At 39.6% G+C, this 27,406-nt stretch overlaps 2 protein-coding genes across 3 annotated transcripts in view; both read left to right on the top strand.

Annotated features, from left to right (window-relative positions):
* The window catches only part of LOC124257649, a 30,153-nt gene extending 29,160 nt beyond the window's left edge, over positions 1-993 (top strand). The window contains exons 18-19 of the mRNA XM_046691758.1: positions 183-279; positions 758-993. Coding sequence (XP_046547714.1) covers positions 183-279; positions 758-881 — 221 coding nt within the window. The 3' untranslated portion in view covers positions 882-993. The remainder of the gene's footprint in view (positions 1-182; positions 280-757) is intronic.
* A 6,255-nt stretch (positions 994-7,248) lies between these two features.
* LOC124257663 lies at positions 7,249-27,406 on the top strand. 2 transcript variants are annotated; one of them, XM_046691776.1, is made up of 18 exons: positions 7,249-7,483; positions 10,127-10,341; positions 11,428-11,517; positions 12,353-12,476; positions 14,556-14,736; positions 14,930-15,023; positions 15,258-15,323; positions 17,968-18,110; positions 19,195-19,244; positions 19,861-19,975; positions 20,516-20,689; positions 21,459-21,600; positions 21,822-21,932; positions 22,927-22,981; positions 24,142-24,288; positions 25,118-25,624; positions 26,425-26,521; positions 27,114-27,406. In XM_046691776.1, exons 1-18 carry the CDS (start codon positions 7,432-7,434, stop codon positions 27,244-27,246), a joined length of 2,496 nt encoding a protein of 831 aa, XP_046547732.1. In that variant the 5' UTR covers positions 7,249-7,431; the 3' UTR covers positions 27,247-27,406. The 2 variants fall into 2 exon arrangements, with proteins under 2 accessions (XP_046547732.1, XP_046547733.1); XM_046691777.1 differs by lacking the exon at positions 7,249-7,483 and having other exon boundaries at positions 10,317-10,405.

Raw genomic sequence — 27,406 nt, 5'->3', positions numbered from 1 at the left:
GGGAACAATCAAGAATATGGAGCCAGAAAACCCTGCCGCCAGTTTCACGTTTAGTATTTGTATACTCCAAAGAAACAATAAGTTATGTTGATACACATAAATTTATGGTAATTAGAAATAAACGATATGAACTTTAAATGAGGTAATTAATTACGTGCAACATTCGTTTGTTTTTTTTCCAGATTTCTTAACAGAACCACAAAAAATACTGATTGGAGCGAGCTTCGCGTTAGGCCTGGGGATCCTCGTGATCATTGCTGTCGTCTTCTGTGTTAAACGGTATGTACAGTATTCTTCTTTAAAGAGTTAATCTATATATGTATCGTGTCATCTCCCGGAGGTAAGGGCGTTAAGTAAAGCAAGCATGTAGATAGTTTCCACTATCCTACTCTCAAATATCTCTCTTTTTCGTTTTGTGTTGGTTTGGTAAATTGTTTGGTTGTATAAAGGTCGGGGCAGACTATGGGCCCGGTGCATTGAACTTAATGTGTTCTTTCTTCTTCAGACTGAAGTAATTTGTTTCAGTCAATATTTAGAAGGACAATATCGTATCGTATAAGAAAAGTCTGAAACAGCACCATGGCGGCAACACGTGACTGTGACCCACCTCAAAATAATTGTCTATTAACTATACACTATGTGCAAACGAACAATGTTGAAACTGAAATATGTTTTGAAACTGTTAATACCAAGATCACGTTACCATGAACGTTAAATCTGTTATCAGTTGGATAAATATGCGAGTCCACTCTTTCAGAGGCATTTGTGGAACATGGACCAAAGAAAAAGCTCCACAGATGCGGACTGAAGACGTGGATTACACGGCTCCCCCTCTGGGAGTGTCTTCTCGGGGGTACTCCACGTACCAGCCACGGTTCTAATGTTGGTGGATGGGCTAAGCAATAGTACCGAGTACAGGTTCATCACATTGATGTACAATCATAGTTTCAAGCAGCAGCAGTGTGTGTGTGTGTGTGTGTGTGTGTGTGTGTGTGTGTGTGTGTGTGTGTGTGTGTGTGTGTGTGTGTGTGTGTGTGTGTGTGTGTGTGTGTGTGTGTGTGTGTGTGTGTGTGTGTGTGTGTGTGTGTGTGTGTGTGTGTGTGTGTGTGTGTGTGGTGTGGTTGGACGGTGACCGTGCGTGTGTGTAACTTAGGTGGGGTAGTGGTTTTGGTTTGGGGATTGGCTCATTGGTTTACCACAGATGTGCTCACAAGAGCTCAACCACGACTACAAGATGAATATTTTTTCAACCATTATTTACAATATATATTTCAACAAATCCAGACTTCTTTAAGTCGCCATTTTACTATTCAAGCATATTTTGGGCGCTATTTTACGTCTATTTGTTCGCCACAGTTCCAACAATGTCAAGCAGTGACTGTTTTGATCTGAGTAAATGTGCGTCTACTTTTTAAAAGTAAATGTCATTCAGTCAAATTATACTCATGGAAACGCATAAGGGAACACATGAAAGTACAAGTGTTCCTTTATTCTTTTCCAGGTTTCTTCGCAAGGTATGTATTGCACTGTGGGTGAAATTCTGGAAATATATACAGGAACACTTGTACTTTCATGTGTTCCCTTATTCGTTTCTTATTTGAGTATAGCTTTCATAACTTCATAATCGCCATTAGACGTCAAAATTAGATCAACTTACCATACTTACACATCACTGAATTTCAGTGATTCTTTCATATACGCATCGTCGCTACCTGCCCCCTTAAGCTTACTAGAATTGTTTCGGCTGATAATTAGGAATCATTATTCTTTGGCGTTCATGTTCATGTACTAGCATACAATCTGTGATCGAGATTTACCGTTCACCTCTTCATCATCATATTGGTCAGTTTACAAAAAGATTCTGCAAAAATCGAGATTTACCTTTCTCCACTTTGTCGTTCATATTGTTGTGTTTATAAACAGATTCTTTTAACCACTACATGAACCATTTCAACAAACATCAGATGTCTGCGAGTTTTCCCATGATAACTGTCAATCAATGGCACATGTGTGACATTTAATACTTTGTCTAGTTTCACAATATACACACTTCATTTTGTTTGTAATTCCCAACTGAATAAAGAAGGTTCGTTTTACGTGTTTTTTTTACCTTTCACAGAAAATTTAATAGAAACATTTCTCCAGTACGTATTTCAAATCAATTCAATCACAAAAAATGGCAACGTGTATCATGTTCAAAACACTAACTTGGCACAAGGCTCGTTGGTGTTATTAACATGGCCCCATCGTGTCGGGCTTTTCCCCCACAGCAAACAGACACGGGACCCGTGAAGGTCCAGGTTAGAATTGGTTTTCAGTAACCCATGCTTGTCGTAAGAGGCGACTAACGGGATCGGGTGGTCAGACTCGCTGACTTGGTTGACACATATCAAAGTATCCCATTTGCCTAGGTCGATGCTCATATTGCTGGATTGACTGGTCCAGACTCGATTATTTACAGACCGCCGCCATATAGCTGGAATATTGCTGAGTCAACCATCAAACCATCCAACCAACCAGTCAATCCGATTTGGCCAGACAATGAGTTCACACGTAAACAGGGGTGGTTCGATTTCTTAAAGCCCAGAATAAACATACGTATTTTGAGTTTGGTTTATCAACTCCCTGCAATGGCAAGTCTTAAAAATACCATTTGCATAAACATTGCACCGATAAAGACAGTTCATTGCTCGATTGTGATTATATGACAAGCATGTATCCACGAATCCACATTTAACGTGTAATATATGTATTGCATACATACATGAAAACAGAAACTTAATATAATCATTAATCATTTTATCCAGAAGATTGTATGTTAACATACTGGCTCATTTGTGAAAATATTGTCATTATCACACATATACCTGTATACATACGGTGAACTACGCTTGTAACGAACACTGATATAGGTGGATATGCCGAACTGTTTCCTTGGTCGTGATCACTTGCAGTATAGTTCAGTCGTAACGCGTATAGCGAACTACGATTAAAACGAACTAAAAGTGGTTCCTCTGAGTTCGTCATAAATGCTGTTCTCTATATACAGCTGCATCACTCAATCAAATCATTGGGAATAGACGACAGCCTATGAATCCACATAAGTACACTCGTACTGACAATAGCATGCATGAAAACTGCACATATTCCGGGACATAATCACCGCGTGTAGTACAACACTATCGTATGACTACACACAGCGGCTTACATGTGTATTGTAACGGTTCTTCAAATGGCGAATTTGTACAAAGGAATATTAGCCCTGAGGTGATCGTAAATGCCATATCTTAACATAGGTGTATACTTTCTTCATTACCACACTGGCTCTGCTACCTGGTGACAACAATGTGCCTGCGATTACCAACAGATCTTGATCTGCTCCTACTGTCAGTTGTGTCAGAGCTTTAAATGGCACATGGGAGAGAGCGCCAAAGAACAGGTGCAGAGTAAGACAGCGATCGGTGTCCAAAGGATTTCAGTTTGTAGGATGGGATGACCAGTCGATTATATGTGTTTGAGCGCAAGTTGCATGCAGGCACATACGGATGTAGGAGGTCAGACAAGAAGGAGGGAGCCAAACTATGGAGGCACTTGTATGTCAGACAGAGGATCTTAAAGTCAATTCTGGCCCTAACTGGTAGCCAATGCAGTTCGTTCAACACCGGTGTTATATGGGAACGATTAGAAGTCTTGCTGGTGATGCGGGCGGAAGTGTTTTGGATCTTCTGAAGCTTATCAAGGAGGTTAGAACTGAGGCCTGAAAGGATGCTGAAAAGAGCTCCAAAAAGGGCTTGAGTTGCAGCAGTTGTCAGGTATTGCCAAATGTTACCAATGGATCTTAGGTGAAAGTAGCAGGTCCTGCTCAGGCGGTTAACATGAACATCCAGAGTCAAGGAAGTGTCTGTGTGGACACCCAAATCCTTAACAACGTCAGAGAAACTGACATCTGCGTCTGCGACTGTAAGGAAGTCGGTTTTTAACTTGCTAAGTTTGTACCAATGAGAACTGGTTCTGTTTTTGTGTCATTAAGTTTAAGCATGTTTGCTGTCATCCAGCACTTGAAGTCCTGCGTACATTCAGCGATGCACTGAAGAGACGTGGAGAGATCTGACAGATGAAATGCTTTCAGGAGCTGGGTGTCATCAGCGTAGGCATGGTGAGAAACTGTGTGGTCTGTAGTAATCCTTCCAACATATCCGGTATACAACACAAACAGGACTGGGACAAGGACTGGTCCCTGTGGCACCCCACATGTGACTACAGCGCCTTGGAAACATGGAAAACGAAAATGCTTTGCAGATAAATGCATAATGTTAACCGTGCTTGTTCTAGACGAGAATGAACAATATGCACATATGTATCACATATGCACCCAGGACATACGGGACACAGGCTCAGTCCTCTCTTAGAATCCTCACAGGTAAACTGAAAAAGCTCAAGAATCTTAAGCAACCCTACACACCTAAAGCTAAAGCAATAACTAACAAACTATAAATCATCTTTTGCACAAATTATCATGATAAAGAAATAATGACCAAACACACGAAGATCAACGCTGCTAGTCACGTGATCTCAAATAAAGGACACTCTTGCGGAATTAGAGTTAGGAAAAGCACCAGCAGTTTCGTGTGAATTCTAAAAACTATCTAATATTTTTATAATGTTGATATTGAACAAAGCTGTTCATAGCGCAGTGTCTCAAGCATGTTCATCGTGCTCTGATTATTCTACCATTGATCAATTCTTAGCGTTAGAGACAATATGTTCGTATTTCCTGATTATTCTACCATTGATCAAATCTTAGCGTTAGAGGCAATATGTTCATTTTCCTGATTATTCTAGTATTAATCAAATCTTAGCATTAGAGGCAATATGTTCATTTTCCTGATTATCTACCATTGATCAAATCTTAGTGTTAGAAGCAATATGTTCATTTTCCTGATTATTCTACCATTAATCAAATCTTAGCGTTAGAGGCAATATGTTCATTTTTCCTTATCATTCTACCATTCATCAAATCTTAGCATTAGAGGCAATATGTTCATTTTCCTGATTATTCTACCATTGATCAAATCTTAGTGTTAGAGGCAATATGTTCATTTTCCTGATTATTCTACCATTGATCAAATCTTAGCGTTAGAGGCAATATGTTCATATTCCTGATTATTCTAGTATTAATCAAATCTTAGCATTAGAGGCAATATGTTCATTTTCCTGATTATCTACCATTGATCAAATCTTAGTGTTAGAGGCAATATGTTCATTTTCCTGATTATTCTACCATTCATCAAATCTTAGCATTAGAGGCAATATGTTCATTTTCCTGATTATTCTACCATTCATCAAATCTTAGCATTAGAGGCAATATGTTTATTTTCCTGATTATTCTACCATTGATCAAATCTTAGTGTTAGAGGTAATATTTCATTTTCCTGATTATTCTACCATTCATCAAATCTTAGCATTAGAGGCAATATGTTCATTTTCCCTTATTATTCTACCATTGATCAAATCTTAGCATTAGAGGCAATATGTTCATTTTCCTGACTATTCTACCATTGATCAAATCTTAGCATTAGAGGCAATATGTTCATTTTCCTGACTATTCTACCATTGATCAAATCTTAGTGTTAGAGGCAATATGTTCATTTTCCTGACTATTCTACCATTGATCAAATCTTAGCATTAGAGGCAATATGTTCATTTTCCCTTATTATTCTACCATTGATCAAATCTTAGCATTAGAGGCAATATGTTCATTTTCCTCATTATTCTACCATTAATCGAATCTAGCATTAGAGGCAATATGTTCATTTTTCCTGATTATTCTACCATTAATCAAATCTTAGCATCAGAGGCAATATGTGCATTTTTTCTGATTATTCTACCATTCATCAAATCTTAGTATTAGAGGCAATATGTTCATTTTTTCTGATTATTCTACCACTGATCAAACCTTAGTATTAGAGGCAATATGTTCATTTCTCCTGATTATTTTACCATTGATCAAATCTTAGCGTTAGAGGCAATATGTTCATTTTTTCTCGAAATCTATGCTGCTTGTGAACATGGTGTATTTGTTCCCTAAATTATTGAAAATTATTGTAACTTTTATCTGTCGATGACGTTGTACTTTCCTCGAATACTGTTCGAAGTTTGCAGGGACAGATAGACGTTTTAAAGACATACTGTTCTAAATGGAGATATTTTGTAAAACTAATAGATTGAATGTTATTATACCTAGAAATGGAGGGGAAATATCACAGATTGGATTGTGGTCACTAGGCAATGTGCGGTAATGGAACCAATTTGGGATTTGTTCAGTAATAACAGCTTGGCAGATTGCTTGTAAAATATTTGATAGCAAAATGATTCAAATATTGAAGTAAGATATGGAAATAGTATGTACATATGTATGTATTTGTGTACGTGCGTGTGTGTGACGCTTAAACTGTGTGATGAGATTGGTTAAATTAATTGGGCATTGTATGTGAGACACATGTTAGGCAATATTGGTTTCGCGTATGTGTAGTACACCAAGAGGTCTGTGATAAGTGTTTTTGTCATCAGTTAGAAGACGCTTAAGTATTATATTTTTTCAAATATAGTACCAAGTTTCAGTACATTATGCCAATTTTCTTCTGCAAACCGAATGACATATAACTGTACTCGATGTGTACATTTCGGATATCCTTTCACAGATTTTGAGTCAACATTACTCGTAAAAGGTCATTGTTGAATACACTTCACACAAAATATGTATGTAAAGTATGTGATCTTCAGTTATTTGCAGATGAATACCTTTTTGTATTAAAAAAATATATTCAATTCAGAAACAGATTTCTTACCTCATTGCAGAAGAATTACAAAGGTAGAATTACGTCTGCAAACATATTTAACTCATGTGACATTAATGCGTTACGCTTGGTGGTTATATATTTATGTTAATTGTTTAAACTGACATCGACAAATTGTAAAGCTCTGTACATGTGGCATATATGTGGTTTTCTTACAACTGTACTATTCGCCATGTGACATACATAAAGTACTACACCTGAATGGTTACGCGAAAAAACGCCTGTAAATCCGATCTAACACACCTTAATCTTCAGCTTGAACAGGTGATATTAGCAAACCAAACACACCTCTCTAATACCCCAGTCGGACACAGTCAAAGCAACTGATATTGCTCCTACACAATAACAAAACCTAAACCCAAGTCTTTAGAACGGTAACATTGACGGCGTATGTCGTGGCTGACTATGAAAAGTGAGCTGTGGTTTCCCACCCATAGCGGGTGGTTCACACTGTATAAACCAGACACTGTCGGCATTGAAGCGAATACAGGTGTGTCTACGCGAGACAGTTTGGAGCTATCAAAGCTACACCATCGTCGAATATGGAACATAACTGAAATACCTTTTTCCGAAAATGAGAGTCCTTATCCTGTTCATCCTGAGTCGGTTTGGATTGTGCCAAGACAGTGAGTTCAAAAACTTATTATTATTATTATTGGATGTTTATATAGCGCACATATCCACGCACTAGTGCATGCTCAAGGCTATGAAATATATCACGTATGATGAGTGTTTTTAATATAGCTCATGATGTGTCAATAATATTCGCTCTGCTGTAACGTAAATGTCGGTGTACTTGTGACCATTGAGGTATGTTCGTTGTGAAATATCTAGATCTCAGTTGGATGGTAAATGACATCTACCGACCCCATCATGAGATATCTAGATCTCAGTTGGATGGTAAATGACATCTACCGACCCAATCATGAGATATCTAGATCTCAGTTTGATGGTAAATGACATCTACCGACCCCATCATGAGATATCTAGATCTCAGTTGGATGGTAAATGACATCTACCGACCCCATCATGAGATATCTAGATCTCAGTTGAATGGTAAATGACATCTACCGACCCCATCATGAGATATCTTTGCGTAAGCGGAGTAATAGTAGGATTCCGACTATATTCCGATTATAAATCACTACAACGTGTTGCCAGGTGACACCAGGTGCTCGCCAAACGTCATCACATTCTGCCCCACTGGCGGCACTTGTTGTCATTAGGTCTCACAGATACCATTCATATTGTATCTCACTGTCATATTTGTCTTCTGTATAAATTCAGAAAGTCACGGTTTCAAAAAAAACCCTCCGATGTCATTCATACAGTCTGTCGTGGTCCTACATAACCTGTTCTATTCATCACGCCAGTGTTCAGTGGGGTGAGGAGAAATGAGTTCAACACTCCCCTTCACACGTGACTATATCTAAGGTTTAACTATATGACAGTGGCCTGTAAATACCATGTCTGGCTATTACAAACCTGTAAATACCGTGTCTGGCTATTACAAACCTGTATATACCGTGTCTGGCTATTACAAACCTGTATATACCGTGTCTGGCTATTACAAACCTGTATATACCGTGTCTGGCTATTACAAACCTGTATATACCGTGTCTGGCTATTACAAACCTGTATATACCGTGTCTGGCTATTACAAACCTGTAAATACCGTGTCTGGCTATTACAAACCTGTATATACCGTGTCTGGCTATTACAAACCTGTAAATACCGTGTCTGGCTATTACAAACCTGTATATACCGTGTCTGGCTATTACAAACCTGTATATACCGTGTCTGGCTATTACAAACCTGTATATACCGTGTCTGGCTATTACAAACCTGTAAATACCGTGTCTGGCTATTACAAACCTGTAAATACCGTGTCTGGCTATTACAAACCTGTATATACCGTGTCTGGCTATTACAAACCTGTAAATACCGTGTCTGGCTATTACAAACCTGTATATGCCGTGTCTGGCTATTACAAACCTGTATATACCGTTTATGGCTATTACAAACCTGTATATACCGTGTCTGGCTATAACAAACCTGTAAATACCGTGTCTGGCTATTACAAACCTGTATATACCGTGTCTGGCTATTACAAACCTGTATATACCGTGTCTGGCTATTACAAACCTGTATATACCGTGTCTGGCTATTACAAACCTGTATATACCGTGTCTGGCTATTACAAACCTGTATATACCGTGTCTGGCTATTAGAAACCTGTAAATACCGTGTCTGGCTATTACAAACCTGTAAATACCGTGTCTGGCTATTACAAACCTGTAAATACCGTGTCTGGCTATTACAAACCTGTATATACCGTGTCTGGCTATTACAAACCTGTAAATACCGTTTATGGCTATTACAAACCTGTATATACCGTGTCTGGCTATTACAAACCTGTAAATACCGTGTCTGGCTATTACAAACCTGTATATACCGTGTCTGGCTATTACAAACCTGTATATACCGTGTCTGGCTATTACAAACCTGTATATACCGTGTCTGGCTATTACAAACCTGTATATACCGTGTCTGGCTATTAGAAACCTGTAAATACCGTGTCTGGCTATTACAAACCTGTAAATACCGTTTATGGCTATTACAAACCTGTATATACCGTGTCTGGCTATTACAAACCTGTATATACCGTGTCTGGCTATTACAAACCTGTAAATACCGTGTCTGGCTATTACAAACCTGTAAATACCGTGTCTGGCTATTACAAACCTGTAAATACCGTGTCTGGCTATTACAAACCTGTATATACCGTGTCTGGCTATTACAAACCTGTAAATACCGTGTCTGGCTATTACAAACCAGTTGTATCAGACTAACATCCCAGTCGGGGACTTCACGTAACATTCCATCGCCCATTCCATCGCCTCTTACCAGGGTACTGGACACCCCCTCGCCCCTTCAGGGGAGCACAAGGCAATGCTAAGATGCTTAACATGTCTAATGAGAGTGAGTGAGTGAGTTTAATTTTACTCCTCTTTTAGCAACATTCCAGCAATATCATGGAGGGGACCCCAGATATGGACTTCACACATTGTGTCTATGTGGGGAATCGAACCTGTGCCTTCGGTGTGACGAGCGAACGCTTTATCCACAATGCTACCCCACCGCCCCTCACATATGTCAGGACAATTACCGGTAGACAATTAAACACCTCACAGATGCAGATACCGGGAAGTTCTTACACCTCATCATTTTACACCTTTTGGGTAATGTGTTGTTTTCATATTTTCTAGACATTGAAGCGTCCGTCGATATTTTGAAGCCACATCCGGGGTTGAGAAGCTGTACTCTCCCCAGGGAATTCACAGTGACTGTAAGGACGCACAATGAGTCCGTCACACTCCAGCTGGTGACCAGCACGTCAGTGAAGTCTACAGCCCCAGTATATGTGTGTAGACAGGAGAAGGGAAACCCGGTCATCGTCAGAGATACAGTGTTGGACCCGGAAGTAATACTGCTTTCATAGCTCATACCTGATACAATGCACTATATAAGAAGGGATAAATCTGAAGGTGTGTGTTATTGTACGATATAATGTTCAGCAGGGATAGCTGACTGAACAAATACGAGTACATTGGTACACAGAGACTTCTAGAATATGTTTACAAGTAATAAATGGATGAATTCAGTATGTTTCCCACAAACCTCCTTGGGTGGCATGTCAGAAGTTGGGAAGTACTCTATTGACAAACTTTAAGGATAACTGCTTTTATTTTGTCAGAACAAGTTATATTTTTTGCTTTTATTTTGTTTCGATACGGATTCTTGAACCGTCACGAAAAAAAGAAGCTGTTATCGATAACGTTTGTCAAAATTGTTTCCCACAAACATATTATTTTGATATAAAGGAAAATACAAGAATCTAACTCAGTGTTGCTTGGGATAATGTTATCAAAGTAATATCGTTCCTGTCTTGCATCATGTCAGAAGATGTTTTAGATAATACAAAGGCCAGGGACCAGTACCTTGCACATCACTTGCACATTTCATTCAAACTTGGTGAAATAATTTTTCAGTCTTACAACTTTTGTAGTTGTTTACTTTATGCATCTAAATACACATTGATCGAAAAAGAAACTATGAAGCATCCGTAAATATACACACCCGAGATTATAAATATACACACCCGAGATTATGATATGAACTGAAGACGGCGAGGCAGATAATATCATAGGACAGGAATGGTATCTACTACTGGAGGGGCTCTCATAATACTTCCATCACTGGACACAAGAATATGTTTTTCTTTTCTGTTTTGTTCAATGAACAAGAACATAAGACAACATGTATTTCCATGAGAGGTAGCAGTGTATTGACAGCCACAGCAATGCCACGCCTCCAGTCAGTCAGGTTTTACGCTGCTTTTAGCAATATTCCAGCAACATCATGGCAGTGGACACCCGAACTGGGCTCCACACAATGTACCCAAGAACCTGTACCCGTATTGACTTCCTATCGATAGACATTTGAAAGTGATATTCACCTGCATGTATTCACTAAGCCATCGGGCTGTAATATTTTTAGTTTCTTTCAGAGAACAGCGGAGTACCAGGATGTGACTCATCTGTCTAACATGGAGGTGTCCTGTGGCATGAAAGAGAACAGCAAACCATATTATATATTTGTACGTGTTGCCGATTTTAAGCTAAATTGAACATAATGAATGGTAATTGGTAAAGTTGGCATCGGGCGCCCCCAATCAGTTAAGCTTCAACGCCTGTGTTGATTATGAAAATCTGTTCACGAAGTCCATGCGAGGAGGAAACATTACCTGACATTTGATGAAGGCCTTGGTGAAGCTTTCATACTGTTTATAACAGATTTGTGAACTCATTTCGACATTTGATTCTTCAGTGACAAGACATCATTGCAGTTTGATATTGATTAATAAACACAGGCACATTTCTGAATCAACATTGCATTTACTACCGATTTCTTATGGCTATGTAAAGAGCTTCTTCGCTTTTCTGTCTGCAGAAGGGTTTCATTGTCACCTAAAATCATACCTGTGTAAACATTTTTTTGGTATTTCGATGAACCTGATGCTTCATATCAAATGCATTTCGGTATACGACACAGTCTTTATATGTGCTCATAATTCTTACACGATTATGGTGGGGATTTCCATAGCAAGCATAAGAATTACTGCGAGATCAGTCTGTGGATATTATTTTCTTTGAATTGTCTGTATTGAAATGACATAAAATATAGCCTTTACAAATTTATGTAGTTTATCATGAGTGAGTTGGTGAGTGAGTTTAGTTTTACGCCACACTCAGCAATATTCCAGCTGTATGGCGACGCTCTGTACATAATCGAGTCTGGACCGGACAGTCCAGTTACTCAACAGCATGAGCATCTTACGACAAACAAGGGTTGCTGAAGATCAATTCTAACCCGGATCTTCACGGGGTGAAATGTATTATGGATGCGTCGAACTATTGTTGTATATTTTCCAGGAAGGCTTTCTCTTGTTCTCTGGACAAAGTATGTTTGAACTAAAGCCGACAAGATCAGCCTCTGGTGATGTCCAGTACACACTTACATCTACAACAGTGCACAACAAACAGATCGATATTCGTGGTAAGGAGTTTTCTGACATGCCTAAAACAGATATAAATACTGCATTCACCAAATGAAAACAGGTATAAATACTGCATTGACCAAATGAAAACAGAATCGTCTTAGAATATCGAATGTTTTGATGCTCTGACTGAAACATATTCCGCCATACAAGACTGACCTTCTAATCACTTGGCCTTCGTATTTACATTCAATGTTTTGAAAATTATCCAAAAATCCCTGATGTCATATTTCCGTCTGATTCTCTTTTCTGTCTGGAAAAGATTCATACCCATTTATACAAGTTTTGCAATTTCCTTACATGATGCACCTGTAATGAACCTAAACGACCTAAATCCAAGTGTCTTATTTTTATCTTTGAAGACATATCGCAGTTCTGGTTCAGTTTGTATTGTTCATTGTTGCTCGTGCCCCTACTACATGTTGTTTACTTTGCTTCAGTTACATTGGTGTTCTTTACTCCCACAGTACGTTAATCAAATTGAATACATTACCAATAATACTGAATATAAAATTATAATACTTATATAATAATAAATAATTATAATATGTATTCAAACTGTTTAAATGTTTATTCGTTGAAGAGTTAGGTGGTGGAGACAACCTTTCTTATATAATTTGATAAATAGGTTCTTGATTACTTTGAATTTCGTGAACACAACCTTTTCACATGAATATGCAGTACAGCACATGCAGGACTGGTTCTGAACAATCTAAGAATCCTTAGGTGTGATAACAGGTAAAAAAACTCCTGACGAATTGTTACCATTAAGGTTAACAACTATTACAACAGACACATAAATGTTAACACCAATCCCAACAAACACATAAAGGTAAACACCAATCACAACAGACACATAAAGGTAAACACCAATCACAATAGACACATAAAGGTAAACACCAATCACAACAGACACATAAAGGTAAACACCAATCACAACAGACACATAAAGGTAAACACCAATCACAACAGACACATGAAGGTAAACACCAATCACAACAGACACATAAAGGTAAACACCAATCACAACAGACACATAAAGGTAAACACCAATCACAACAGACACATAAAGGTAAACACCAATCACAACAGACACATAAAGGTAAACACCAATCACAACAGACACACATAAAGGTAAACACCAATCACAACAGACACATAAAGGTAAACACCAATCACAACAGACACATAAAGGTAAACACCAATCACAACAGACACATAAAGGTAAACACCAATCACAACTGACACATAAAGGTAAACACCAATCACAACAGACACATAAAGGTAAACACCAATCACAATAGACACATAAAGGTAAACACCAATCACAACAGACACATAAAGGTAAACACCAATCACAATAGACACATAAAGGTAAACACCAATCACAACAGACACATAAAGGTAAACACCAATCACAACAGACACATAAAGGTAAACACCAATCACAACAGACACATAAAGGTAAACACCAATCACAACAGACACATAAAGGTAAACACCAATCACAACAGACACATAAAGGTAAACACCAATCACAACTGACACATAAAGGTAAACACCAATCACAACAGACACATAAAGGTAAACACCAATCACAACAGACACATGAAGGTAAATAAACACCAATCACAATAACAGACACATAAAGGTTAACACCAATCACAACTGACACATGAAGGTAAACACCAATCACAACTGACACATAAAGGTAAATACCAATCACAACAGACACATAAAGGTAAACACCAATCACAACAGACACATAAAGGTAAACACCAATCACAACAGACACATAAAGGTAAACACCAATCACAACAGACACATAAAGGTATACACCAATCACAACAGACACATAAAGGTAAACACCAATCACAACAGACACATAAAGGTAAACACCAATCACAACTGACACATAAAGGTAAACACCAATCACAACTGACACATAAAGGTAAACACCAATCACAACTGACACATAAAGGTAAACACCAATCACAACAGACACATAAAGGTATACACCAATCACAACTGACACATGAAGGTAAACACCTGAGTAAATGGTGGTGTTGTATGTCCAGGTCGCCGTAGAGAGAATGGTCGATCAGGGAATGGTCGATCAGGGAGTGGTCGATCAGGGAATGGTCGATCAGACAGTGCCTTGATGAGGATGGCATCACACTCATTGAGAAAGAAGCGCCAGATTCAGTCGCCAGTCTACGTGGACGTCATAGCAGTTATAGAGTTCTCAGTGTATAAAAGGTAGTTAACTTCACCAATATCTATGTATCCAAAGAGACTGGAAACAGTCATATTGCATGGTCTACTAACGCCAACACCGTTACATTCACAACAAAGCCGGCAATTTCATGAGAGATGTAGAAATTCAAATTCTAACAATGTCAAACCAATCAACTATACATATTACGGTACTGGCTTCCCTTGTGTTTCACAGATGGTTTTCCAGAGCAACCCAACCGACCCAAGCCTTAAAGGATCAGGAAACAAAACAAGGCCTCAGAAGACACTTTGCACATCTTGTAAACGGGGTGAGGTTTCTTGCAGTGTTCCCTAGGGGCACTCCAGGATAGAACAGGTCAACAAACACAGATGCTGGTCGCACAAGCGACCAAACAGATCGAGCTGTAACCTTGAGTGTGTCGACGATTTAGAAAAATAAAAATAACATTCATGCCCATAGGGTTGAAATCTAGAAATGTCTTATTAAAAGATTTGAGTGTCAGTCAGGTTAAGTAAAATGCACGTTTCTCTTTCCACAATAGGTAGATCTCCGTTATAAGGCGGCGTCCCCGTTATACAACATAAACCTGGTGGGGTATATCATTGAGGTAAGATGTTTGTCTCCAGTTGCTTTCTTTCACAAACATACAACACGTTTACTGAACACACTCTGGTGTATCACAAGTAACGGTTACAGTTTGTGCCAGTTATGTGTGGTGTATAGCGACTGTACGTGTGTAAATATACAACACCACACGATGTCGTCACTGTACACAGACACACGATGTCGTCACTGTACACAGACACACGATGTCGTCACTGTACACAGACACACTATGTCGTCACTGTACACAGACACGATGTCGTCACTGTACACAGACACACTATGTCGTCGCTGTACACAGACACACGATGTCGTCGCTGTACACAGACACACTATGTCGTCACTGTACACAGACACACTATGTCGTCACTGTACACAGACACACTATGTCGTCACTGTACACAGACACACGATGTCGTCACTGTACACAGACACACGATGTCGTCACTGTACACAGACACACTATGTCGTCACTGTACACAGACACACGATGTCGTCACTGTACACAGACACACTATGTCGTCACTGTACACAGACACACTATGTCGTCACTGTACACATGATTCTCCAATGGTTACGCATAAACAATATTGCCTTAAAGTCACAATAAAAACACAAATATTGGACAGGTTAACCGATTAATTTTCCGATGCACGAAGTCGAACACACCAATTCTAGTTCCGCACGAAATGTCACCTGCTTCAAAATATCTCTGCATAGAGCACTATGTATTGAAAAATATTCCAGTTTTAATAACTGGATAGATGTACGTTTAAAAAACACAAACATGTTATACAAAATCATCCAATCACAGCTGTCAGATGATTCTGTCTGCACTGTTAAGGCTTGTGAAAGTGCGGAATATGATTTAGTGTAGTATAACCTACCATATACAGTTGCTTGATGAGCGATTGTTGATAGACCAATAAATAGTAGACACGAATACTATTTCATAATATTTCCGCAAGACATGATAATCATGAGGCAGTGTTGATATCTTTACTACATACGCCGCCTGATTCACTTCAATTTGCGGATACAGAATTCTGTTAGTGACACAAAACATTTACCAATTACTGTATGTATCATGGTACTCTATGTACCAGTACTCAATTACCTGTATGTATCATGGTACTCAATGTATCAGTTACTGTATGTATCATGGTACTCAATGTACCAGTTACTGTATGTATCATGGTACTCAATGTACCAGTTACTGTATGTATCATGGTACTCAATGTACCAGTTACTGTATGTATCATGGTACTCTATGTACCAGTTACTTACTGTATGTATCATGGTACTCCATGTATCAGTTACTGTATGTATCATGGTACTCTATGTATCAGTTACTGTATGTATCATGGTACTCAATGTACCAGTTACTTACTGTATGTATCATGGTACTCTATGTACCAGTTACTGTATGTATCATGGTACTCAATGTATCAATTACTGTATGTATCATGGTACTCAATGTATCAGTTACTGTATGTATCATGGTACTCTATGTATCAGTTACTGTATGTATCATGGTACTCAATGTACCAGTTACTGTATGTATCATGGTACTCTATGTACCAGTTACTTACTGTATGTATCATGCTACTCTATGTATCAGTTACTGTATGTATCATGGTACTCAATGTACCAGTTACTGTATGTATCATGGTACTCTATGTACCAGTTACTTACCGTATGTATCATGCTACTCTATGTATCAGATACTGTATGTATCATGGTACTCAATGTACCAGTTACTGTATGTATCATGGTACTCTATGTACCAGTTACTTACTGTATGTATCATGGTACTCTATGTATCAGTTACTGTATGTATCATGGTACTCAATGTACCAGTTACTGTATGTATCATGGTACTCTATGTATCAGTTACTTACTGTATGTATCATGGTACTCTATGTGCCAGTTACTGTATGTATCATGGTACTCAATGTATCAGTTACTGTATGTATCATGGTACTCTATGTACCAGTTACTTACTGTATGTATCATGGTACTCAATGTACCAGTTACTGTATGTATCATGGTACTCAATGTATCAGTTACTGTATGTATCATGGTACTCAATGTATCAGTTACTGTATGTATCATGGTACTCTATGTACCAGTTACTGTATGTATCATGGTACTCAATGTACCAGTTACTGTATGTATCATGGTACTCTATGTACCAGTTACTTACTGTATGTATCATGCTACTCTATGTACCAGTTACTTACTGTATGCATCATGCTACTCTATGTATCAGTTACTGTATGTATCATGGTACTCAATGTACCAGTTACTGTATGTATCATGGTACTCTATGTACCAGTTACTTACTGTATGTATCATGGTACTCTATGTATCAGTTACTGTATGTATCATGGTACTCTATGTATCAGTTACTGTATGTATCATGGTACTCTATGTATCAGTTACTGTATGTATCATGGTACTCTATGTACCAGTTACTGTATGTATCATGGTACTCTATGTACCAGTTACTTACTGTATGTATCATGGTACTCTATGTATCAGTTACTGTATGTATCATGGTACTCTATGTACCAGTTACTGTATGTATCATGGTTCTCAATGTATCAGTTACCGTATGTATTATGGTACTCAATGTATCATTTAAGGATGAGCTGTCACCCAAACCGTTCGAAAACGCCACAGTTAATGAAACGAAGATAGAAGGCAACCAACTTCTCAATGACATCATCAACTGGAAGGCTGACACACCAGGGTTCCCTGACAATGACCACGTTGTTGTGTTCACGGCGTGAGTTGTTCTAAATATGTAATTTACACTTTGCCTTGGTCTGTCTTGATGTTTGTTTTCATTCGTTAACTCCATTGCTTTATCGATGGTCCTTTATGGCTGACTGAGTTGCTCAATCACCTTAAACTGTATCTAATTTACACTTTGCCTTGATCACCCTTCATTGGTTGTGGTCCTGATTTTCTTTGCTTGTATATTTGTGGTACTGATTTTTGTCCAAGATTATGCCCTGATATGGCGTCCAAAATGGCGTTACCTAACTAATTAAGTGTGACCCTATGTCCATCAGTGAGTGAGTGAGTGAGTATAGTTTTATTCCACTTTTAACAATATTCTAGCAATAACACGGAGGGGGACACCAGAAATGGGCTTCGCACATTGTACACATGTGGGGAATGGAACTCTTTAACGACAAGGCTACCCACAGCCCCCCGTGTCCATCACTGTGATGATACTCTATCCAGGAAACCCTTTGTCTGTGCTCCAAGTTAATATCATATGTTAGAAGCACTGTCTTGGCATGAGTTGTTCCATCACTGTGATGATACTCTATCCAGGAAGCCCCTTGTCTGTGCTCCAAGTTAATATCATATGTTAGAAGCACTGTCTTGGCATGAATTGTTCCATCACTGTGATGATACTCTATCCAGGAAGTCCCTTTGTCTGTGCTCCAAGTTAATACCATATGTTAGAAGCACTGTCTTGGCATGAATTGTTCCATCACTGTGATGATACTCTATCCAGGAAGCCCCTTGTCTGTGCTCCAAGTTAATATCATATGTTAGAAGCACTGTCTTGGCATGCTCCAAGTTAATATCATATGTTAGAAGCACTGTCTTGGCATGAATTGTTCCATCACTGTGATGATACTCTATCCAGGAAGCCCCTTGTCTGTGCTCCAAGTTAAAATCATATGTTAGAAGCACTGTCTTGGCATGCTCCAAGTTAATATCATATGTTAGAAGCACTGTCTTGGCATGAATTGTTCCATCACTGTGATGATACTCTATCCAGGAAGCCCCTTGTCTGTGCTCCAAGTTAATATCATATGTTAGAAGCACTGTCTTGGCATGAATTGTTCCAGGCTCGACTTGTTTGACGTAGACGAAGCCGGAGTCGCCACAGACCTGGTGGGTGAGTGTAGCTTTATACTTTGGATTGACATTCTACCTATTATAGACAATCAACACATAAACATTTATTTATTAAATTCTTTAATATGATATCAAAATGAAAACAAACTGTGGTCATTGAATATTTTGACCCTCCGCGTACAGGATACGAACGTATTTTGCTCTTTTATTTTTGTCTCATACAGAAAGGCTTAAGACCTTTCAAACTGAAATTATACAGGAATTTCACAATCACATGTTTGCGTCGCAATATGTGCGATCCCTTCACAAGTTTTACTATAAAGAAGTCCATGAAAAAATGTTCCTCTACAAGTTTTGGTATGATTGTTTTCCTGTTAATCTGTCGTAGAGAGAATACTTCTAACGTCCGTATGCCAGGTGAAGGTAATCACTATATACAGTATACATGTATGCATGTTTCATTTCTTCATAAATGCCTTCCCAATGCACATGGTATCAGCATTTGGTAACACTATGTAGTTTTAAATGTCTAATGGTGGGTTAACCTGGTTTGAAGTTCATTTCCGGTATCCAGGCTGTGGATTTACTGGAATATTCGAAAAAGAGGCGTAACTGCTGATATGTGTTTCATTGTTCCCACCCGTATATTGTTGCAGGATACGCTGAAATAGGAGTAGTATGTCAGTACCCGGAAAACAGCGTGTCGGCTGTGGAGTACACAGACAGCCTGGTGGCCGATATGCTCGTCACAACACACGAAATCGGACATGCGTAAGTAGACTACGAAGACATATTGACATTCTTACATTAGCTTTGATCCGTCAGTGGTTTAGAATCTTATGTAAATATCACGTAAACTGTACTACTTAGGTCCCGATCCACAAAACGTTCGTAGCGCTACGACATTCGTAAGCCTATGATAAACTATGGAGTTACGACAGGTCGTAACATTACGAACGCTTTGTGGATCGGGACCCCGGGGCCGGGACCTCTTGCATTCATACTGATCCGTCGGCAGATTACACGTCAGAGGCACTGCCAGTACCAGACAAATGTATATTGGGCAAGTGAGTGAGTGAGTCGGTGAGTCTAGTTTTACGCCGCTTTTAGCAATATCACGAGTTAGACACTAAAGACATTGTACCCATGTGGGGAATCGAACCCGCGTCTTCGGCCTGACGAGAGGATGTTTTAACTACTGGGCTACCCCAGCGACCCTATATTGGGCAGGTATTTGTTACTTTTCCATCATCATCGCATATAACAGATAATTATGTGGAAATCTAGTAAACAGAAACTGGTATTTCGCAGGCTCGACGCCCTTCATGACGGCGACGGGAATGCATGTAACTCTTCACATAACTACATCATGTCCAGTGGCGAGTACCCCGACTCCCAGGATCTCGACAGCAACAACTACTACATCTTTTCAACATGTTCTTTACGCTACATCCAAAACTTCATTGAAAACATCCTAGCAAGCGGGTTGGTATGAAAGGCGAAACAAGGAAATATCGAATTAACAGTCTCCGTATCCGTGTACTCCGCATCGAACCCGGACCTTCTGAGTCACGAGCGAACACTTCACCCCTTAGGCTACCATACCAACCCTCAAATGCAACAGGAAGCTTCTATTTTAAACATGCTGATTGTTTTATATTTTTAGTAAGAAAATACCGTTTGTAAAAAACATTTTGTCGGTCATTACGGTTGCCAAACCTTGTGTGACCACAGTTTTCACGTGATGTCACAAATTGTTATATTTTTAAGCACATTGTTCGAGTATCGGGTGCAACCTGTACCTTGTGTCATCACTGATTGTCAGCGATCCATTTTGCCATCTTACGCCCAAGAGCATGCATTGGCAGATAATCGACACTTGTTACCTGAGTCGTTTGGTTTGCGTGTATTTATATATGAATGCCGACATGTCTATTATCAGATCTGTTGAAATAACATTTCATAACTCAGGTAATTCTTAAAATACAGTTTGGAAGGTAATATGGTTCGGACAGTGTGTACATTATTAGGAAGGACTCAGTGTTGGCGTTCTCGACGGAGGCCATCGGATCCTAGTGCAACTAAGGGAAGTAACTGTGCATACTGTATTACACGAGCATTACACCCAGGCCTCGTCATTAGAGTCATTATAACGACATTGTAGAATATTTGCTAGTCTTTCAACACGAGCACCTCAGTATAACGTACTATTGTGATATATCCTATATAATATCTGCCTCTGTATATTTTTCAGTACAGATACCCAAAAGCAATGCTTACAGAAACCACTCGAGCCGGCGTCTGTGACAGACATCACGGGGACGATGCCGGGACAGCTGTACGACGTCCACACACAATGTAAAATGATGTATGGGCCGGGCTACTTCATGAATTTAGTAAGAACAATGTAGCTATCAGTACAAACAGAGATCATGCTTGGACGCATCATGTGGTATACATGTGTGAAATCTGGAGTGAGTGAATATTACCTGACGCCGCATAAGCAATTCTGCAGCTATTCGCAGCGTGGTGCCAAAAATGCTTATGACACGTTTCATTGTTTATTGTGTCACAATGACGTTAGATATTTCATTTACAATGAACGTGACATTTGCAGGATGTCGATATTGGTGGTTCTGAAAACATATGCAAGAGAATGGCCTGTGGCAAGGAAGAGTTTGAGATGTTCCACGACGCTGCCGATGGAACAACGTGTGGCAATAAAAAGGTACGTCAACTGTGTGTCTGTACTCACTTAACACCAGTACCTTGAAAAACTGAATGTATTTTTCTGTTGACTGGTGTAATGATTGTTGTGAATGTTTACAAAAGTTGCTAGTATAAATATAACAACAACTCCTACTACCACTACGCCTGCTGCTACTACTACCACTACGACTACTACTACTACTACCGCTACCACTACTGCTGTTACTACTACTACTACCAGGGGCGGTGGGGAAGCCTAGTGGTTAAAGCGTTCGCTCATCACGCCGAAGGCCCAGGTTCGATTCCCCACATGGGTACAATGTGTGAAGTCCATTTCCGGTGTCCTCAACCATGATATTGCTGGAAAATTGCTAAAAGCGGCGTAAAATTAAAACTGACTCACTCACTACTACTACGACGACTACAACTACGACTATTACTACTACTACTACTACTACCACTACCACTGTTACTACGACTACTACTACGACCACTACGACTATTACTACTACTACTACTGCCACTACAACTGTTACTACTACTACGACGACTACTACTACGACGACTACGACTATTACTACGACTACTACGACTATTACTACTACGACGACGACTACTACTACAACTACTACGACTATTACTATTTCTACGACGACTACTACTACAACCGTGATGTCTCAAACAATAAGGAAACAATGACAAAATGGAAATATCCATCTCCCGCTACCGGTTTTTTTCCTCCATGTAAATCTTAAAACCCTTATAGGTCCGGGGTAGAATGAACCTTCAGTATCCCATACTTGTCGTAAGAGTCGACTAACGGGTTCGGGTGGCCAGGCTCGCTGACTTGGTTGACATATGCCTTCGGTTCCCAATTGCGCAGGTCGATGATCATGCTGTTGATCACTGGATTGTCTGGAATATTGCTGAGTGCGGCGTAAAACTAAACTCACACACTCTTAAACCTATTCGTTCAAAAATAGCACATGAACGTCTTGCACTTGTAATTTCAGTGGTGTGTTGCTGGGGAGTGTGTGTTTTCAATAGATGCACCGGAACAAAACAATCGTAAGTGAAGTTCCATAGATCATTCTGCTTTTATGTGTCTACGGGGGCCTGTGGGGTAGCCTATAGGTTAAAGCGTTTGCTCGTCACGCCGAAGGCTCGTGTTCGATTCTTCACATGAGTACAAAGTGTGAAGGCTATTTCTGGTGTCCCCCGCCGTGATATTGCTGGAATATTGCTAAAAGCGGCGTAAAACCATACTCACTCACCCACTCATTGTGTGTCTCCGACCTGTGTCAGTGTAACACCTTTCATAGTATGTGAGATACATATGTCGGCATTTGGTGTGTCAGAAGAACAGCAATGGGACACTTAGCAGAGGCTTATGGAGAGGGCGAATACTCAGAAACCTAGAATCGTAACAGTGCTGAATCTTTAGATGTAAATCAATACCATCGGATACAACCGTCACTAAGGGAAGCACCTTTGTACAATGTGTCACAACGGATTATACGCTCAGGTTTCAGGCCTCGGAGAGATCATATACATCCATTTTGAAGCATGAAGGACGTGTGGCCGAAACATTTCACAATGTGCAACGTATTCCGACAAATTCCTCTGTGTGTGTACTAAATGATTACTCATTACATCATTACCCTGCACCACCAAACCTGTCCACTTCCTGTAGGTTGTTTTGAGCGTGTTTCCCAAGACGTTTAAAGCACGAAGTCTTCAGTTTGTACTGAGAAGCAAAATTCGTATCCATCCACTGATTGCGTTGTTGCGATTTTGTCAGTCTTGGCATGATTTTACTTTTTACTAGCTTCACTGATAGATATATGAAACCCATCGTTTTCACAACTCAGCAATTCATGTTGCACGTTCATTCCATGGTTTTGTTTGTGTTTGGTCGCCACGCTCCCAGTCAGCTGCGTTTTCGCGTTTCCCCGTCATCCCCCGATGCATGCAGACATAAGAAATTGACATTCAGTACTTATTTTGCATGAATATCAGTAAACCTCTATTTCCATGTTTTCTACTTTTGTGTTTCCTTTTCTTTTCCTTTTTTCATATTTATTTCCTTTTCTTTTTCTTTTTTTTTTGGGGTGTATATATTGACATGTTCCGGTTGTGTGTAAGTGCGTGCATGCGTCTGTATTGAATGCTCCAGAGAACTATGGTTGAACGTGATGATCCACTTTGGTACTTGTCACTATTTTCAGCCGACTGTCTGTATGGAGACCAGCCTGTAGTGTACCCGGACAACGAGACCTGTGAGGAGCTGATCAATGCGACACCACGCAACTGCTACAGTTATGATTACTTGAATGTCTGCTGTAAGACATGTCTTGACAACAAGAGGAATGATGGTACTCCTTTCTGATTGGGATTTCTCCATTTGATTCATCCCAAGCATTGTACAGAACGTGCGCGCCGAATTTTTACTTTAACTAGTAATATATTCAAGATAATATCTAATATGCGTCACATTAAAATGATGGATTGTATATGCACAGTGGCCATATTAGCAAAATAATTTGTTATTGTAAACATTGGTATAATTATAGTATGTTGTATTTATCTGTTATAATTAGATTTCTGCTTTGTGAGATTATTAACGACGAATAGCCGCATCACTGATAGAATGTGTCATGACAAGTTAATTGATAAAAGCATGTCGATTTGGATAAATAGAAGTCCTTACACCAACAGAATGCTCAGAGCCAACTCTATCATTTCTTTGGGTGATAAAGCCAAAACCTATTGATCAATTTTTAAGGAGTAACTATTTTCTGATATCGTTCAGTAATGGTTAAAATGTTAATAGCCAATCCGCTTCCATTGTACCACCTCGAGCTGGGCATTGGATAGACCAATGAAACAGGCCCATCTGAGTCACACCTAGAGTTTAGCTTGCAAATATTTCATTGGTAGAATGACTGGCAGAAACTGACATTCGTTAGAGTAAGGTGTTCGGTGTCTGAATCCCCTTGGTGACACATGGTTTATGAAACTATTGTATCACTACAGGAGGTAGCAGGGAAAACAATGTTCAGTTGGGGTGTCATTGACAATTCAGCTGGTCGTGCCCGGCAAAAGACAAAGAGCCACGTCTTGTTAATAAATGATGGCACGATGATCAGGGGAGAACACAGGCGGTATTCCTGTCTTGACAGACGAACGTTGTTTCTATTGCAGAATGTCCCTATGGCGACAACACCTTAACTGACCCGTGCGAATATAGCAGTTGTGCCACTTCCGGTTCCGACTACAGAATAAGGTGTTGTGACACTTGCAGCATTTCTACCACGACTACAACGGTATCAACGACAACCACGACTACCTCAACTACTACCACAACTACAACAACCACGACCACACCAACTACTACCACAACTACAACAACTACACCAACTACTACCAAAACTACAACTACACCAACTACTACCACAGCTACAACTACACCAACGACTACCACAACTACAACGACTAGCACGACAACATCTACCACGACTACAACAACCACACCAACTACTACCACAACAACAACGACTACACCAACAACTACAACTGGCACAACACCACTTTCGTCATCCACAACTAGTCCAAGAAGTGTGACAAGTGCAGCTACAACCACGTCAGCAGCAACAACGCCAGACACTTCAACTTCACCTTCTGCAGACACAACGGCCTCTCCTCCCAGTGGTGAGTTAAGCAGATATCCAGAATTACTATCTGTTCACCAGAAACAAATGCTTGACGTAAGAGGTGACAAAGTTGGGGATCTTTGTTCATACCATCTTTCCCCGATTTGTTTGTCACAGACGTTATTAATCACAGGCCGCCGTGATATAATAGAAATAATGCTGTTAAACAACAAATGCAAAAACACGTGATGACAAAGTAAATGTTGTGTTTTCTGACGTGGGCTTTTTCAACTTTGATTCGTACCTGCACATGTCTTTTGGAAGTGTACGCAATGAGCCGATGTTTCGGATGTAGCCTAAGTGTGTAATATCCAACAAAAATATACTGAAGAGCCGCTATCAGCCACATTCCAGTGAGTGAGTGAGTTTAGTTTTACGCCGCTTTTAGCAATATTCCAGCAATATCACGGCGGGGGACACCAGAAATGGGCTTCACACATCATATCCATGTGGGGAATCGAACCCGGGCCTTCGACCTGACGAGCGAACCACTAGGCTAGCACACCGCCCCGCCACATACTAGTCATATGACGGGACCTGTAAAGTATCGAGTCTGGACAATGCAGTCCAGTTATTAATATAGAGAACAAAGGTCCACGCCGTCGAGGTACAATGGAGAAAAACAGACTGACAAGGAAACAGTCATCTCCTGCAACTTGTTTCTCGTTTAGCATTTGTTTCCTTCACTGAAATGTACAGTAGTGTTATGTTGATGCATACTTTTTATGATGGCTGAAAATGAATGGAATTTATATAAAATGAGGCAATCAATTACGTTCAGCACCCGTTTGTTTACAGATTTCTTGACCGAAACACAAAAAATAATCATTGGTGCGAGCGTCGCGATAGGTCTGGTGATTCTCATCATCATTGCTGTCGTCGTCTGTGTCAAAAGGTGCGTACAGTAATCTTCTAAGTTAATGTACATGTACAGTGGACATACAGGAAAATAATTTGTTCCTGTAAAAATCGGTATAATTGGAGTATGTTATATTTTTCTGTTAATAATTATATTTCTTCTTTGTCAAAATATTGATTACAAAAAGCTGAATGTGTTATTTGCTTCCGTCATTTTCCCGAAACAAGGGAGTTAACTGACTCCTGTTTCCACTGTTATGCTCAGTTATCCCCCTTGCCTTGGGAAAATGGCGTCTGTGGGTACATCTGACACAACAGAATGCTTGTATTTGTACGGGCTTGGTGTTCCTGCTTAAACAGAACTGTGGACACTTGCACTTGGTCATCACATGCTACAACAGTTACTATAAACATTTATTTCAGAAATCATTCACAATGTAGCATAGTCATTTTTAATTTATCAACCGCTATAACTGTTGTGATATTATACCAACATATACCCGGTCAGATGACGTGTAGCTGGCCGATTTCTCGTTTACTGCGATTTGGCGACAATACACACAGCATTGTTTGTGAAGTAATATTTCTTTTTTTTAAAACAATAACCTCTTTCTTGTCAACTCTTTCAGAGGCGTTTGTAAAACACGGACAAAAGGAAAGGAACCGAAGATGCGAACTGAAGATTTTGATAACAGGGCTCCCCCTCTAGGCGTGTCTTCAGGGGTGACTCCTCATACCAGCCACGTTGTTAATGTTGGCTGATTGGGCTGAGCGATATTACCCAGTACAATAAGTCCCATTGATGCACAATCATAGTTTTAAGCAGCGACAGTCTTAGGATCAACTACAACTGTCATGTATACAAACATGTTTTTTCACTTGTTGTTTAAATAGTCATATAGATCCACACCAAGAAATATAA

Source organism: Haliotis rubra, unplaced genomic scaffold (assembly GCF_003918875.1).
Source record: "Haliotis rubra isolate DU_JTF1 unplaced genomic scaffold, ASM391887v1 Scf67, whole genome shotgun sequence".
Classification (NCBI taxonomy): domain Eukaryota; kingdom Metazoa; phylum Mollusca; class Gastropoda; order Lepetellida; family Haliotidae; genus Haliotis; species Haliotis rubra.
This window is presented reverse-complemented; position numbering and strand designations above follow the sequence as displayed.